The sequence below is a fragment of the Scatophagus argus genome, chromosome 24 (assembly GCF_020382885.2).
Source record: "Scatophagus argus isolate fScaArg1 chromosome 24, fScaArg1.pri, whole genome shotgun sequence".
NCBI classification, from domain to species: Eukaryota; Metazoa; Chordata; class Actinopteri; family Scatophagidae; genus Scatophagus; species Scatophagus argus.
In genome coordinates, this window is record NC_058516.1 from 7,397,160 (window position 1) to 7,410,862 (window position 13,703).

At 41.7% G+C, this 13,703-nt stretch overlaps 1 protein-coding gene across 5 annotated transcripts in view; it reads left to right on the forward strand.

Moving 5' to 3' along the window:
- The window catches only part of zranb3 (zinc finger, RAN-binding domain containing 3), a 72,835-nt gene that overhangs the window by 34,660 nt on the left and 24,472 nt on the right, over positions 1-13,703 (forward strand). For 4 of the 5 annotated variants that reach the window (XM_046381955.1, XM_046381956.1, XM_046381954.1 and 1 more), the window contains exons 15-18: positions 583-681; positions 4,492-4,646; positions 10,598-10,702; positions 13,320-13,462. In XM_046381955.1, the coding sequence (XP_046237911.1) occupies positions 583-681; positions 4,492-4,646; positions 10,598-10,702; positions 13,320-13,462 (502 nt within the window). The remainder of the gene's footprint in view (positions 1-582; positions 682-4,491; positions 4,647-10,597; positions 10,703-13,319; positions 13,463-13,703) is intronic. The other variant, XM_046381957.1, reaches the window with a different exon arrangement.

Consider the following 13,703-nt stretch of genomic DNA (forward strand, 5'->3'; position numbering starts at 1 on the left):
GTTCTCTCCTGACACCAACTTATCCTTGAAACACAACCTGCTTTCCCTGCATTCCCCGTCCACACTGGTTATATGTGTACATGTCTGCAAGTCTCTGAGGGATGCGAAGAAACAAATTCCCAATTACACAGTGTGTAATATTGCAAATTAAGACCTCTGTGTTCAAGCACTTGTGTCTCAAAGGGATACGCAAAGCAATAAATTGCGCTAATTACAAAGAACTAATTACACCGTGTGCAATATGAAGAGCTTTAAAAAAACTGCCAGACTAGCAGAGTCTAAGAAAAGCCTGTGACCTGGGTGTTGCCTCTGAAAGCGTGCAGACATTTTGGGGCACAGTTATTGGAAGATGAAACTAAGCTGGTAGCAGTTCCAGGCTGTTTTTGAATCTCCTTTGTAGAATACTTGGGCGGGAACACAAGCAATTTAGGTTTTAACAGGCAAGCTATCAGCCCCTATTACCCTTTAACATCCAAAGATCAGCGAGCAACAATTTGGCAGATTCCTTTCAGAGCCACACACACACGTTGACATCTATTAGTGGCCAGAGATTGTCGAGTGGTTAATTTCCTGTCTCTGTAGCTACCTGTGCCCCCCAACGGTCTGGGACTGAATCCCTCTGCAGCTTCCCCTGCAGTGCCTCCTGCACTCCTCCTACTTCGAGGTGCAGAAATCCTAAAGGTGAGCAAAATGCCTTCTTTAAAAAAAAAAAACACACACACACACCCCTATTCCGAGCGACTCTCGGGGAGAGATAAAAGCTTCACTGTCGATCAGAAATGGCAGCACTAAAGAGACGCCGCTGGATGCCAACTTGGCCCCTCACGTCTCCTTCTGACATGTACTTTTCATTGGAGACGACTAATATCTGTTTATCTCTCCGTTTGTCTGGCTTTGTATCTTTCCGTCCGTCCTGTTAGTGGTTAGTCAGTTTGTTGCTTACATGCTATTGGCGGTCCGTCTCCGTCAGCGTGGGTTTAGTATGAAACACAGCGGTTGTCCAATAAAATTGACCTATGGGGTCAGGAGCGGAGCCTAATGATTTTTCCCTCTACCTGCCTGTGGTTTTAGAAGGCAAACCACAGAGCTGTCGGCCACCCACATCTCTTGATTGCTCTGAGATTACTTTCCTCACAGCACAGACAGGCAATCACTCCTCCTCCACCTCTCTGTCTGTCTGTCTGTCTGTCTGTCTGCTTCTCCTTACTGTCTGTCGATTCATCTATCTGCATGGCCCAAACATTTGAACATGGAGGTGCTTTTTTTATTTGTTAGTTTTTATGTTAGTTCAAACATTGCAGCAGATGCACCAGACCTGTTTGTACTTGAAGTGCACACTTGGAATTTTTATTATTATTTTCTTTTTTTTTGTTATATCTTTAGTTTCGATCCTGCAGAAGATGAGATGACTCAGTCCAATTAGGCGTTGTTTTCTTTCTCTCGCAGTAAAATAACAAATAAATCCCTTGGGGTGTTTTGAAGGCACTGTTCATACTGCGTAAGTGACAGTCTAATAAGACGGCTTTGTAAGATGAATTGCCCCCATCGTATAAATGGCCCACTTAATGCAGCTGGCGCGTTCCGCCACTGCAAACAGGGGAAGGGGGGAAAAAACTGCTTACAACAAATATAGTGTGCACACTGCAGATCTGCAAGGTTTCATTACAGAGGCAGAAGGACAGATAGATGGGATTTTGTCTAGTGCCATAAAAATGTTTGGGCTCTAGGTTTGTGATGCTTGACCACATGACCAGACAATGCTTCTGTCTGGTCATCTTGGTATTTTCAGACAAAAAGTGGTCCATTCCAGCTGAGGCCGGGGTGAGATTAGGACAAGGTCTAACAGACCTGGTGAAATTGCACCTGTGAGGAAAGCAAACATAAAAAAGAAAGATATGGATGTTGTACAGGATGGGTCAAAGAGAGGAGCTGACTTATCAGGATGATCTCACCCTGAAACAAAAGAGATCAAATTGCATCACAAATTATCAGACAAATCAACGGTGGGTTGGAACTGCTGTCAGTTCTCAAATTAAAGCAGGGCTGTCAAATAAGAGCCACCTGTGCTGGAAGAGCTGAGTTTCACTGACAGAAACTTAATAAGCACAAAAAAGGAAGTCACAGTGGATGATCCGTATCTCTATTTTATAGTACTTTATTTTAGCTTATCCCTAATAGTACTAATGAGCCATGTCTGATCTGTACTTGATGATGTGAACCAATGAGAAAAGCACAGAGAAAAAAAACACAATATTGAAATTCCTCCTTTAAAATAACCCAAACTGTTCTAACTTTGGCAGAAAATTGTTTGCTCCTGTAGGACCCTGTCACTCATAATAAGAAGCCGATTGAGTAAATGTGTTCAGAGTAGCAGTAATTTGACTTTCCATCCTGCCATGAATCCATAATGTTTAAATTTAGGACGGCAACCGAAACATTCTGGCCCACATTCCCAGCATGATGGGAAGGATGTCTTTGTTCCATTATGCCGCTCAGCCCTCTTAGTGTTTCAGCACAAAAGCTGATGCTGTCCCATAACCGCTAGAGACCCGTGATGGTGCAGGTACATGGCAGCACGTGTTCAATGGGAATACTTTTGTCACAGACATCAGCCCGTGTCAGTATTTTTCCCCATTAGCAAGCCAAATCCACACACACACACACACTAAAATTCACACACACAGACAAGGCAGACAACTGGCCACGCGAAGTGATTTAAGGCAAGTATTATCAGAGTGTTATAGGTCATTGTCTAAATGAAGCGTGGTCGAGCAGCGGCGGGCTCATTTCCACCGCCTGACCTTTTCTTGCTAGATGCTGGCAGGATGAGCGAGCTACATTGCTGACATTAATGACCATCCCTCTCTCTCTCTCTCTCTCTCTCTCTTATCTCTTTCTCTGTTTCTCTCCATCTGTGACTGTCATTTTATCACTCTCTCTCTCTCTCGCTTTTGCTTTCTAGCAGCGTTTCCATCCTGTTGTTCAGTAAATTCTTGTGTGAACTTGTGAAAAATAAATTGGGAGGTTCCTGTCAAAGAAATGGGCCTTCAGTGTGGCTCCACACTATTATATAACATTAAAAGAATAGTTTGGCACTTTGGGTAGCGTCCTCATTTGCTTTTGTTCCAAGAGCAATCAGTGGACTCAACTCTGACAAGCAAAGTTGCACCGTTTACCAACAGCAACTTGTCTTGAATGGAGAAACCAAAACAGGAGAGGCTGCTTATTAGCTGTGCAGCCACATTTATTTAATGTCCTCCGTAGGATTAGTGCAACAACTGACTAGCATTTTAGCAATTAGCCTACACATATTAACATATTGTCACTGTCCTTTGGAAATATTTTTGTGATGATGCATTTTTCATCCCAGTGTTTTTTTTTTAATCGTTTATTTTGTTTAAGAAGTAGAAGAATTCTGTCAAACAGCTATGTTCCCCAACTGTGAGTATACTTGCTGCATGTGGATGAACAAGCAGATGTTTTCATATTTCCTTATGCTAAGCTAGGCTAACCACATGCCGACTCCAGCTCTGTACTAAGCTCTCAGTGTTTCTTCTACACTGTGAGATTTAAATCCTAACGAGGCATGTTGATTATGTTTCGATAAGTCTAAAATGTCTAGCAGCTGTGTGTCATGACTACATTTGTGCTGCAAGTCCAAAAAGAAGAAAAGCCCTGTACTTTTAAACTCTGAAATGTGTTGCACCATTCATTAAACTGGACATGGTAGCTGGTGTTTGGATCACCATATGACTCACTGCCTCTGCCAGTAGATCAGCAGTGAAGTATGATTCTGCAAATGTGTGGCTCATTGTCTCCTAGTATTTATTCAGAAAGCTAAGTTAAGACCAATAACCAGCATGTGGTGTGAATGTCCAATCAGGTCCAATTTCGAGAGACATCCTGTCTTCCATGTTCATGTCTGCTGACATGGATGTTAAATTCGCCAACTCAAAAACAAAGCACGACTGAAGATATTAATTTTAAGCACTTATATTTTGATACTTTGGTAGCGTTTTTGTGCTGGCAAATTATTCTTCTGTTCATTCAAAACAACCCGTTCCTTTTGCCCTTAGAAACCAAAAAGCATCATTTAGACTATCATGTGTAGGTTGGTGATAGAAAAAGCAAAATTGACTTTCATTCCGATTTATATGAAAATGTCAAAGATAATTACTTACACATTTTCATTTCGGATTCTGTAATTAGGTGTTTGAAAGCAATAAACTTACATATATGGCAGTTTCTTTTTTTTCAATCATGTACGACAAATGCACACACACATTTAAATGATCTGCTGCAAATGTCATATCTTCTCAATATTGTGCTGTGTATAATAGGTCTCAAAAGCTGCTTGAATTTAATGTCTCTGCTATTCATTGCATCACCAGAGGAGCAAACACAGGCACCAATAAAGCTGCGAGAGCCAATAATGAGTCAATAATAAATACTCAGTGAGATATTAGTCAGCCTCTTCCTGTCTCCCTGCAGACCGGAGAGCAGCGGCGTGTCTGTCTTCTGCTGCTGATCTTAATGACGATGATGAGGGCAATGATGGAGATGACGCCAGCGCCGCCCATCCCGTCTACACGGGGCTGCAGTTCTGTGCCAGCCAGTACACAGACCGAATATATCTGTACACCAAGGTACCACAGTCTGTGTGAGTGTGTGATTGTGCATATTGGATAATGGTCATGGCTCAGCTTGTAAGGGGACCAGCATTGTTGTACTGATGATTTTGTTTCTTAAGGTTGTGAATTGATTTTGCAGTAAGAGTGAATAGTGTAATGAATTTACTTCATGTGTTAACACACTTGGCTGTGGTAAGGTATTTAGGGCAGTTTTTGGAAAATGCAGTACAACTTAGACATTATAAAAATAGCAGTATTCCATAAGATTGCCGTACAGTAATCATACAATGCCAAAGAATTAAGCCGCATGCAGCTGAAATCATATTCAGCCCTCACTGAATTTCCTCAGCTGCGTTATGGATGCATTAATGTATTCAGGGCAAAAAGCTCCAGTGGCGGTGTCTTTTTGGAAGAGCCGCCTTCAGGGCAATGGGGTTGCTGTTGGAGTAACAGGCTGTCGGACAAATGGGCTTTTGGTCCAGTGGGACATATTGGGGTTTCAGAGTAAAGAGCCGTCAGAACAATGGGCAGTCCCCTGGTTTCAAGGGCCTTATGATATACTTACAAAGTGCAGAGGTGCAAGTCCTCGTAATTGACTCTCACTTTAATTTGAAAAACATCACCATGTTCTGCTCGGTGATGGGCCGTGATTGGCTAGCTGCATCACTGCAACACGGCACAGAAAAAATAAAAACTGCCATCATTTTATTTTCAAGCCTCCAGCAGTAATTTGTCCGCATTCAGGGTGAGGTAGTTATTTAGTTCAATTTCCCATCGAACACTTACATCAGAAGGTAGTTTTTTCATTTACAGTCTCAACACTCACTTTTCCCTTAAAACACTGCGTTCCTGTATGAGCAGATGGACATTAGCATGTAGGCATGCCTGCAGTGTTTGAAACTGGCCCAGAGGAAAAGAAAATAGTACTTTGTTGTCTCTTGTCCCTGTAGTTTAAAATGTTGTGTGATACCTGATTGTGTCACATGCTCGTGCAGGAGGTATTACATTTCTGCAGCTATTTGAAGATGATTAAGTGCAGACCCATCTTGTGCAGCTTTAACTGTCAGGAAACAGGAGCTCTTCTTACTTTCCAAATGAAAGTCAGAAGTCTGATGTAATCATTTTTATTTCAACTCTCAAGGCAATAAAAATAAGTAAAACTGAAAGGGAAAGTGGAGTTTTGATGACTCCTCCATGTTTTGTTCCTCACCAGCGTGTTCTTGTCATATTCAGCTGAAGAGTGAACAAAACGTAATTAATTCCTCGGTTTGAGCGGGGAGGCTCGTTGAGATCAAGATCACTTTGTTGAGATAGCGCTGCAAACAGCTATACAGTAAAAATAAAATCAGGTCTGTGCAGTTCCTTCACATATCGCCAATTAACAAACAGGACGGATGTGAGGAAATGGTTTCCAACAACATTAAGGAAGTTCAAGAAATGTTTTGTGAGCTAATGGTGATTGAAAGGCGCTACAAATTAGTCCTGTTAGATGTTGCATGGCAACGGACACCAACTATGATAAACTCAGACATGAAAAACATGATATGTTGTTATAACTGCAGCGTAGTATAAAAAATAATATTACTGAATGACCTTGAAGCTTGATGAGTATCCATGATTCCTTCCTGTCTTAGCTGAGGAACAAGAGCCAGTTTGAGTTATTTCACAATTATTTTTCTTTTCATTTCTTTCTTCTGAGATTGATCAAGGTTGTGCAGCGAAAGCAGAAAGAAAAGCTCTTCCAAAAAGTCCTTTCATATTCTCTGGTTCAATACAAATTAAAGGTTTAGGAATTACCAAAGGATTACCAATACGATTTAACAGAGATCCGCCCATCTCAAAGCCCACTTCCAACTTTTCCCTTTTCATCCTTCTGTGTGAATACTTCGAGTGCTCGGATAATTAAGTAAAATGTTCTCTTAGCTGCTTTTGTCGCTGAACCTTCTGGATTTTCCTGCACCCTAGCAGGCTAAGATAAACCGCAGTTTAACCCCAGCCTCACTCTGATTACACTCCTGTGCATTCTTGGCACTCGTCTTGAGGGCCATTTGCCAGCAGACCTCTGCATTGATCGGATTGTGATACTTAACGCCCTTTTGTTTCATTCATGAGGGATCAGATTCCTTCCCCGCTAACATAGATAAGAGACAAGAGGGTTTTACAGGGAGAGGACCAAGACGCTGAACTGAATCACTGATGGAATATTACCCTGACGCCAATAGACAAGTGTCGTGTACGTGTGGCTGAGACGATAAGCCGTGGAGATAAATGTCCCCCGCTGTCGTTTAAATGATAAACTGTAGGAATTTGGCTGGAAAGCTGTCACATCGGGGTAATCCTGGACCAGGCGTAGAATTCACACAGGGGGATGCTCAGCGCACAATCAGGGGGAGATTTATCACTGGGGTTTGAATGAGAAATATTGAGAGTATTAGGAATTTTATGTCCATTTCCAACACATCAAGCTGTTGTTTTATTCAAGGATTCAGTGTTCCTGCTCTGCTGTGGGTGGCTGGTGTGTTTCACGTCGACACCAGGAGTGGCAGATGGATGGGGTTTACCACGTCAGGATGATTCAAACATGCATTATGTTGTGTTAAACGTACTCAAAAATCCTTTGCTGTGACTCCATAATTTTGTCGTACTCATTATGTTGTAATGTGTGATAAATCCATGATCACCAAAATCCATTATCATCCATATATGCTATATTAATCAAGAGATCAAAATAATGAGTTTTTATGTTCCTTAAACTGCTGGAATCGCAAAAATGAGTGTCTGTTAGGCCAGAGTGCGTTTTAGCATCTAGTAATCTTATCAGAGCGCTGGATTTTAAGAAGGTGTCGGAGGGTTTTGCACAGAAACTGGTGGAGAAGAACGAGCTGTTTTCAAGGTAAGACTGCTCACACTGTTGACTGTGCTCATTGAGCTTTTCTCAGGCTCTGTGATCAGTGAAAAGGTGATTGGTTTTCAGTCTGGCTGTGTTATTCTGTGACAGCTGATGGAAGAGCAGATGGAAAACGCTTCTTTTTGTTACACTTTAGTGTTTCCAAGATAAATAACACAAGCAGGTGTGCAAAGTCTCTTTTCATGATCCTGTGTGGCCAATAAGTAACACTTAACTAAATTCTTCTCAGTTCTCAGTTTCATTTGAGCAGAGTTCTGCTTGTAAACCTCTCCATGCACGTTTTTTTTGCATCTAGCATCCTGTTTATCTAGTGTCTGGGGATATTTTGACTACACCACAGGAAGTTCATGCTAATGTGCTAACATTTTTTTTAAAAAGATATGGAGATAAATGAGTATGAGTTTATGTCACTTTCAAAATTATCGTCATCCAATTTTGAAATAAAGTTCCGTTTTGAAGTGCTACATTTATTATTGACGAGCTTGTTATGTGGGAGGATGGTACACCTCTTTTCAATCACATCTAGCAAAGCTGCTTCACCATTCCCCCAGCTCTCCATGATGTTTATTTTACCATAATCAAGATAAACACATGGGCAGGTGGAGGGTACAGCACAGGGAAAAAAAAAAACTTCCCAATATTGATTTGTATCTCCAAATCCATGAATCAGCTGCCGTCAGGTATTAACCTTTAAACTTTATCCCTTTTCCCATCTTTTGCTTGTGCTCACCATCCATGATTTCCATGCCTGAAGTGGCTCTTAAAACTGAAATCCAGATTGTAGCTTTTGCCTAAATTCAGTGGTCCGCCTGTGTCTTGTGTCTGTCTTGTGAAATGTTCCTGATGCTCAGCACAATCACTGTGGTGCGAGTTAAGTTAACACTGAGGGTAAGTGGCTTCTCAGGTTTCATATTGGCAGTAGTTAGTGCTAATGAAGCAGTAATAACTGTGAAAATGTTCTTTGCTGTAGTTATTTTTTACAATCATTATGCAGTTACCTCCCAACAGCGGCAGCCTGATTACCCATAATCACAGTGAGATACGTTCTCGTGGCTATATGCACTTTTTTTTCATACTCTTATAATCGTCATCATTTGTGTTACTAATGCATGCTTACTGTCACAAGAGAAGCATTAGCTTCAAAGTGGTATTCATATATTAGAACAAAGGCCAGGAAACAAGAGAGATCTCTAACAAGCTCCTTGCATCACACAAGAATTACCATGACAACCAATAAAGAATAAAGTGTGGCCAGACTACAGAACTTGAATGTAATTGCATTCAAGTTCTGCAAGTCGGTCATTAAAAATCTGATTGCTTGGCTGAAAATACCTGTACTTTAATACAAGTTGAGCTACAGTACACAATGAACCTAATTGCATGTAAATGCTAAAAAACTGGATCTTTGGCTGGTAATTATAGAGTGTCAGTTTCTGTGCCGCGGTTGCTATTGTCGCACATATTTTATACACGACCAATTCAGCCTTCAGCTACGACAGACTGCCAAATTTCATGGCAAACCATGCGTAAGTTGTCAGGACATTTCACTTCCAAGCAAAAACGTCAGCCTAGTGGTTACACTACAGGACGCACGGCACACTCAGACGAACAGTCACAGAAATATTTCAATGTATGATTCAAGTGTTTCAGCCTGGTTACCACCCTGCCTAAACACTGCAAATGCATGCATTACAGCATGTGTTTGATGCTAATACTTTAGTGAAATGTTAAACAATATTGCAGTTTTCATGTGAAAATAAACACAATAGACAAGTCAAATAACTGTGATAAATGTACTTGAAAATAAACAATACAGCAGCAGGATGTCAGTGAAACTCCTTTCTTATGATACTTTGGGCAGTTGTGCTCACATTGAGCATTTTGATACCAAAAGTCAGCCAAAACATCGCAGTATTCTCAGCCTAGTGTCAAAATGCCATCGCAGACTTAAAGTCACCAAAGTGTGCTAACAAAAACATTCAACACAGTGAGCTACAAGGCCTGTTTGACTTCCTCCTGCTAGATCACAGTAGCATAGCATTAACTTCTGCTATCTGAGGAAGTTATATTAACATTAAATTGAATTCGTCTGTTGTATCTAATGAGAAAACAGAAAGACTCCCACCTTCCCTGACACTTGAAGGTTTATTTTACATTTATTTGATAGCATCCGCTGCAATCCATCCCCCCTCCAAGGTTTGTATTCTGGTTATATAACTACAATATTACCCTGACATTTATTCTTGTCAAACAATAACCCCGCTGTCTCATCATTCACTTGGAAGTATGCTGAGCAAGTAAACATGCGTGGTTGTATTTGTTTGCTTTGGTTACACCAGTGACTCAGCAGCAAATCCCACGTCTCACCAACTGTTTTGGGCAGGAAAGCACGAGGAGCCAGTGAGGAACCTCTGAAGAACCATGAAGGGAATGTGTGTAGTGTAGTGTAGTGGTGTCACTATGCTCTGGAGCTCCTTTTACTGCCTCCAAGAGCCACCAAGTGTGTCTTATGCACATCTCTATATAGCTTTTCTGCCAAAACTGTGCTCAACCAAGTGAAAGTTTTGGCATTTAAGCTTAACACACTGACAAATAATCAAAACCTGAAGAAGTTCAGATTCATTTTCTGTCAATGAACTCATAATCTCCATAATTGGCGCCATTTATGATCTCACTAGTCCTGTACCTGCGGGTACAAATCCTATAATTGTATTGTTGATATGATAATGTATAAATATATTCAAAAAATAGTCATAATGTTAATAGTTACACCCAGTTCAACCAGCCTGGACTCTGCTTACAGCTACATTGTGGTGTTATAAACTATTAAATGTTTACATGTTGCTTATAAATGCTAAATATTAAGACCAAGTAAAGTGACCCACAGCTGCAAACTGTCCCAGGGATTATTACACATGGGTATATGGATTGTGATGCTACATTATGACATCCTTATATTAACCAAAGATTTTTATCATGAATATGACAGTAGCAGTTTTAACAGAAGTAACAAATCTTTTTTCTTTGTCTTCCTCCTCTCTGTCTCCACATCTCTCAGGACGGCACTTCACTGAACTTGAGCTTCGTCCCTCTGGACATCAAGCTAACCAACTGGGACGACCTGCCCGAGGCCCTCAGCCAACGCCGGGAAAATCGAATACAGGTCTGCCCTTCCCGCCAGGCTGTGTGTGTGTGTGTGTGTGTGTGTGCTTTGATTTTCATGAATGTGTGTGTGCACGTGGACTGAAGTGTTTACACGAGGGAACTCTACCTATTAATGTGCCATTACTGTAAAAATCGCCTTAAAGGGCGAAGTCTACTGGAGTTGACTTTTAGGTTGTAAAATGTACCAGTATTTCTATTTTCTGATTGATTAGAGAGACAAGAAAAATTCAACCATTTGACTTTACACAATTTCCAAGATGACAGAAACTTTTACATGAGCTCAAGAGTGTAGTTAAAAGTTTTTCAGCTAGTAAGCCCATAGGCTGCTTTGAGGATGACCTTAATTTTAGACTAAGATAATTTATTTTGATATGACAGTCAGTAGGGCTATCTCCCCACTTCCAATGACGCGATGGAGATGAGGCACAGGGCTGTAAGGGGTTATTAAACAGATTTCAGACGTGTGTGTGTGTCACTGCCATGTGAAACTAATGACACGACTGATCACGAGGAAGAAGAGCAGCAGCGCAGCATCAGGAGCCCGACGAATGGGAGCGAGGGGGTGTGGGTGTGCCCATTTCCACCACAGCAAGGCCTGAACAGGGAGGAGGAGGAGGGTGGGGGGTGGGGTGGCAGTATGGAGGGGGCGGGGATGATGAAGAGAGGAAATAAGAGAGGGGGCAGTTTGGGGGTTTGGGCGGCCAAGGAGAGCAGCAAAAGAGAAAGGGCCGTTTTATGAGGGTCGTTAAAGGAGACGGATCATCGCCTCAAACGACTCCACACGCCAACCAGCTAATATTAAATCCTGCAATCTGCTGTAGCGGTAACGGAGCCGCTGACAGACACCCCACCTGTCATGTTGTTTATGTTGGTTTGTAAAACAAAGGCGTGAGTTGCATCCATCCTCTGACCCATCATTTATGCCCTGCTACACTCCAATTGTCCATCAAAATCAATACGAAGCAAGCAGTTTAATGTGGGCTGCAACACGGTTTGGACGTGGAGGCAGTGGCGTGTAAACTCACCTACGCTCAGTACAACCAGAGGGAGGCTGCCCGAGCAAACCTTATTAAAAAGAGCTTTCGGGAGACAATTATGAATCTGCATTCTGTGAAAATTGGGCCTTTCAAAGGACTGAAATGGCAAGGCTGGCTTTACTGGACACTGCAGTTTTTATAGCAAATCTACATAGTGCATATGGTCCTTTAAGAGACAAAAGCATCATTAGGACACAACTTGTCCAGCTTCACAGTCATAAATCAAAACGCTCCTACCCACACAATGTCTGGTACTCACCTATTAACCCATCTGACCTTTGGAGAAGCCGAAAGCTGGAAGCGCCATCCCACTCTCCTCCTCAGTCACGCCTTTTGACATCAGTTTTGACTCCCTGACTTTCGGCGAACCTTTGATGACCTTGTGACGCAGTTAACGTTCTCAGGATATTTCAAAATCTTCTCTGCCCCTGCAAGGACATTACAGCCAATCTAGTGTATGTAAAGCAGAGTTTGTGCCCCCATCTGTGTGCTCAAGCACAGAAATGACAAATCCAGTGGTTCTTGCTTTCACATAAAAGTAAAGAAAGACCATAATAATTTCAAATGAATACCCAATTGTGAAATTTAAACGCCACGTCCAGTAAATGTCCCCTATTTAAAAAGATTAGAAAGATTGCTTATATTCAGTTATGAGTCAATTCATTCAAGTCAAACCAAGTCAAAAAGTCAGGCTGGTCCAGATTCAACATGAAATATTCAAAGATTGATGATCCTCTTTCGCCCAGATGTTCAATCAGCCCTGAATAGAATTGATCAGACTGTCTCTCAGGTTAAGTTCTCAGCCCAGTGATCCGAAAAAGAGAGTTTGGGATGAGTCACCCAGCAGCAAACAAAAACAAAAAAGGGTTTATGAAACTGCAAATGACCCAAATCTCATTAAAATGATTTTAACCGTATGGAATCTTTGAGTCAAGTCTTAAAATTTGGTATTTATTTTTCTAAATGTCGTTGCTTTTTACCTGACGGTGATCTGCTGCTTTGCTTTTAATGAATATTAAGTCAATCTTCCATCAAAATCGGCCCAGTTCAACTGCTGGAACATTGGAAAAGCAAGTGTGGGCCTGAAAACTCTGTATAATGCATATTGAGTTTTATTTTCACACAAATAATCTTTTTGTGAGAGTAGGTATCCTCCATGGTAAAAAAACCAAAACACTCCTCCAGTGTAATATACGTAGGTAAATTGCCCATTAGGCCTCGGTGCTTGGTGTGCTATTTGTTATTTTGCCAGAAGATTTTCTTTGAGTCCTTGACTTGGCTGAAAGCATATACAGCTCTCTCCTGGTGTGATGGGTTTTATTCTGCAATCTTGAAAACCGTCTCCTTCTGTGTATTAGTGTGTTTGTGTGCTCTGCAGGTTTGGATTGTTTGTCTTCAGCTTGAGTGTATTTTTCAAAATTGAAAAACTGAAAACATGTTTTGCTCTTAAAAAGGCTCCAATAGCCAAACTATCAATTGCTGTGTTGAAGACGATTGAAGCCCTTTTGGTTTCATCAAGAAACTGAATATGAAGTGGTGTCATGTCCTACACCCCCACCCCCACCCCCAACCCTGCAGGTCTTGAGGTTCGTTCAGGAGTGGAGCAGCCTGGCAGCCATGAAGCAGAAGCTGCTTCGCCGCAGTGGCCTCCTCTTCCACAGCCCCACTTTTGGCCTGCAGCAGCTGGCCACCACCCAGCGCCCCCACTCGAGCACCAAGAGGTCAGATTCTAGCTGGAAATATGTTCTTGAAGAAAATGTGCTACTTTGACTTTCAAAAACTTGCCATGATTAAACATTCTGGTCGTCACTGACCATTCGTTTCAGTAGTTGGTCCATCACACCTTAGCAGCTGTAGCTAACCAGGGCAGCTGTGTCAAGCTTGTTGAAGGGTGTACTGTAGTATGAGCAGTGCTCGCCATTTACAGTGTTTGGAGGGTAGTGAAGCATATCCAGCTAAGCT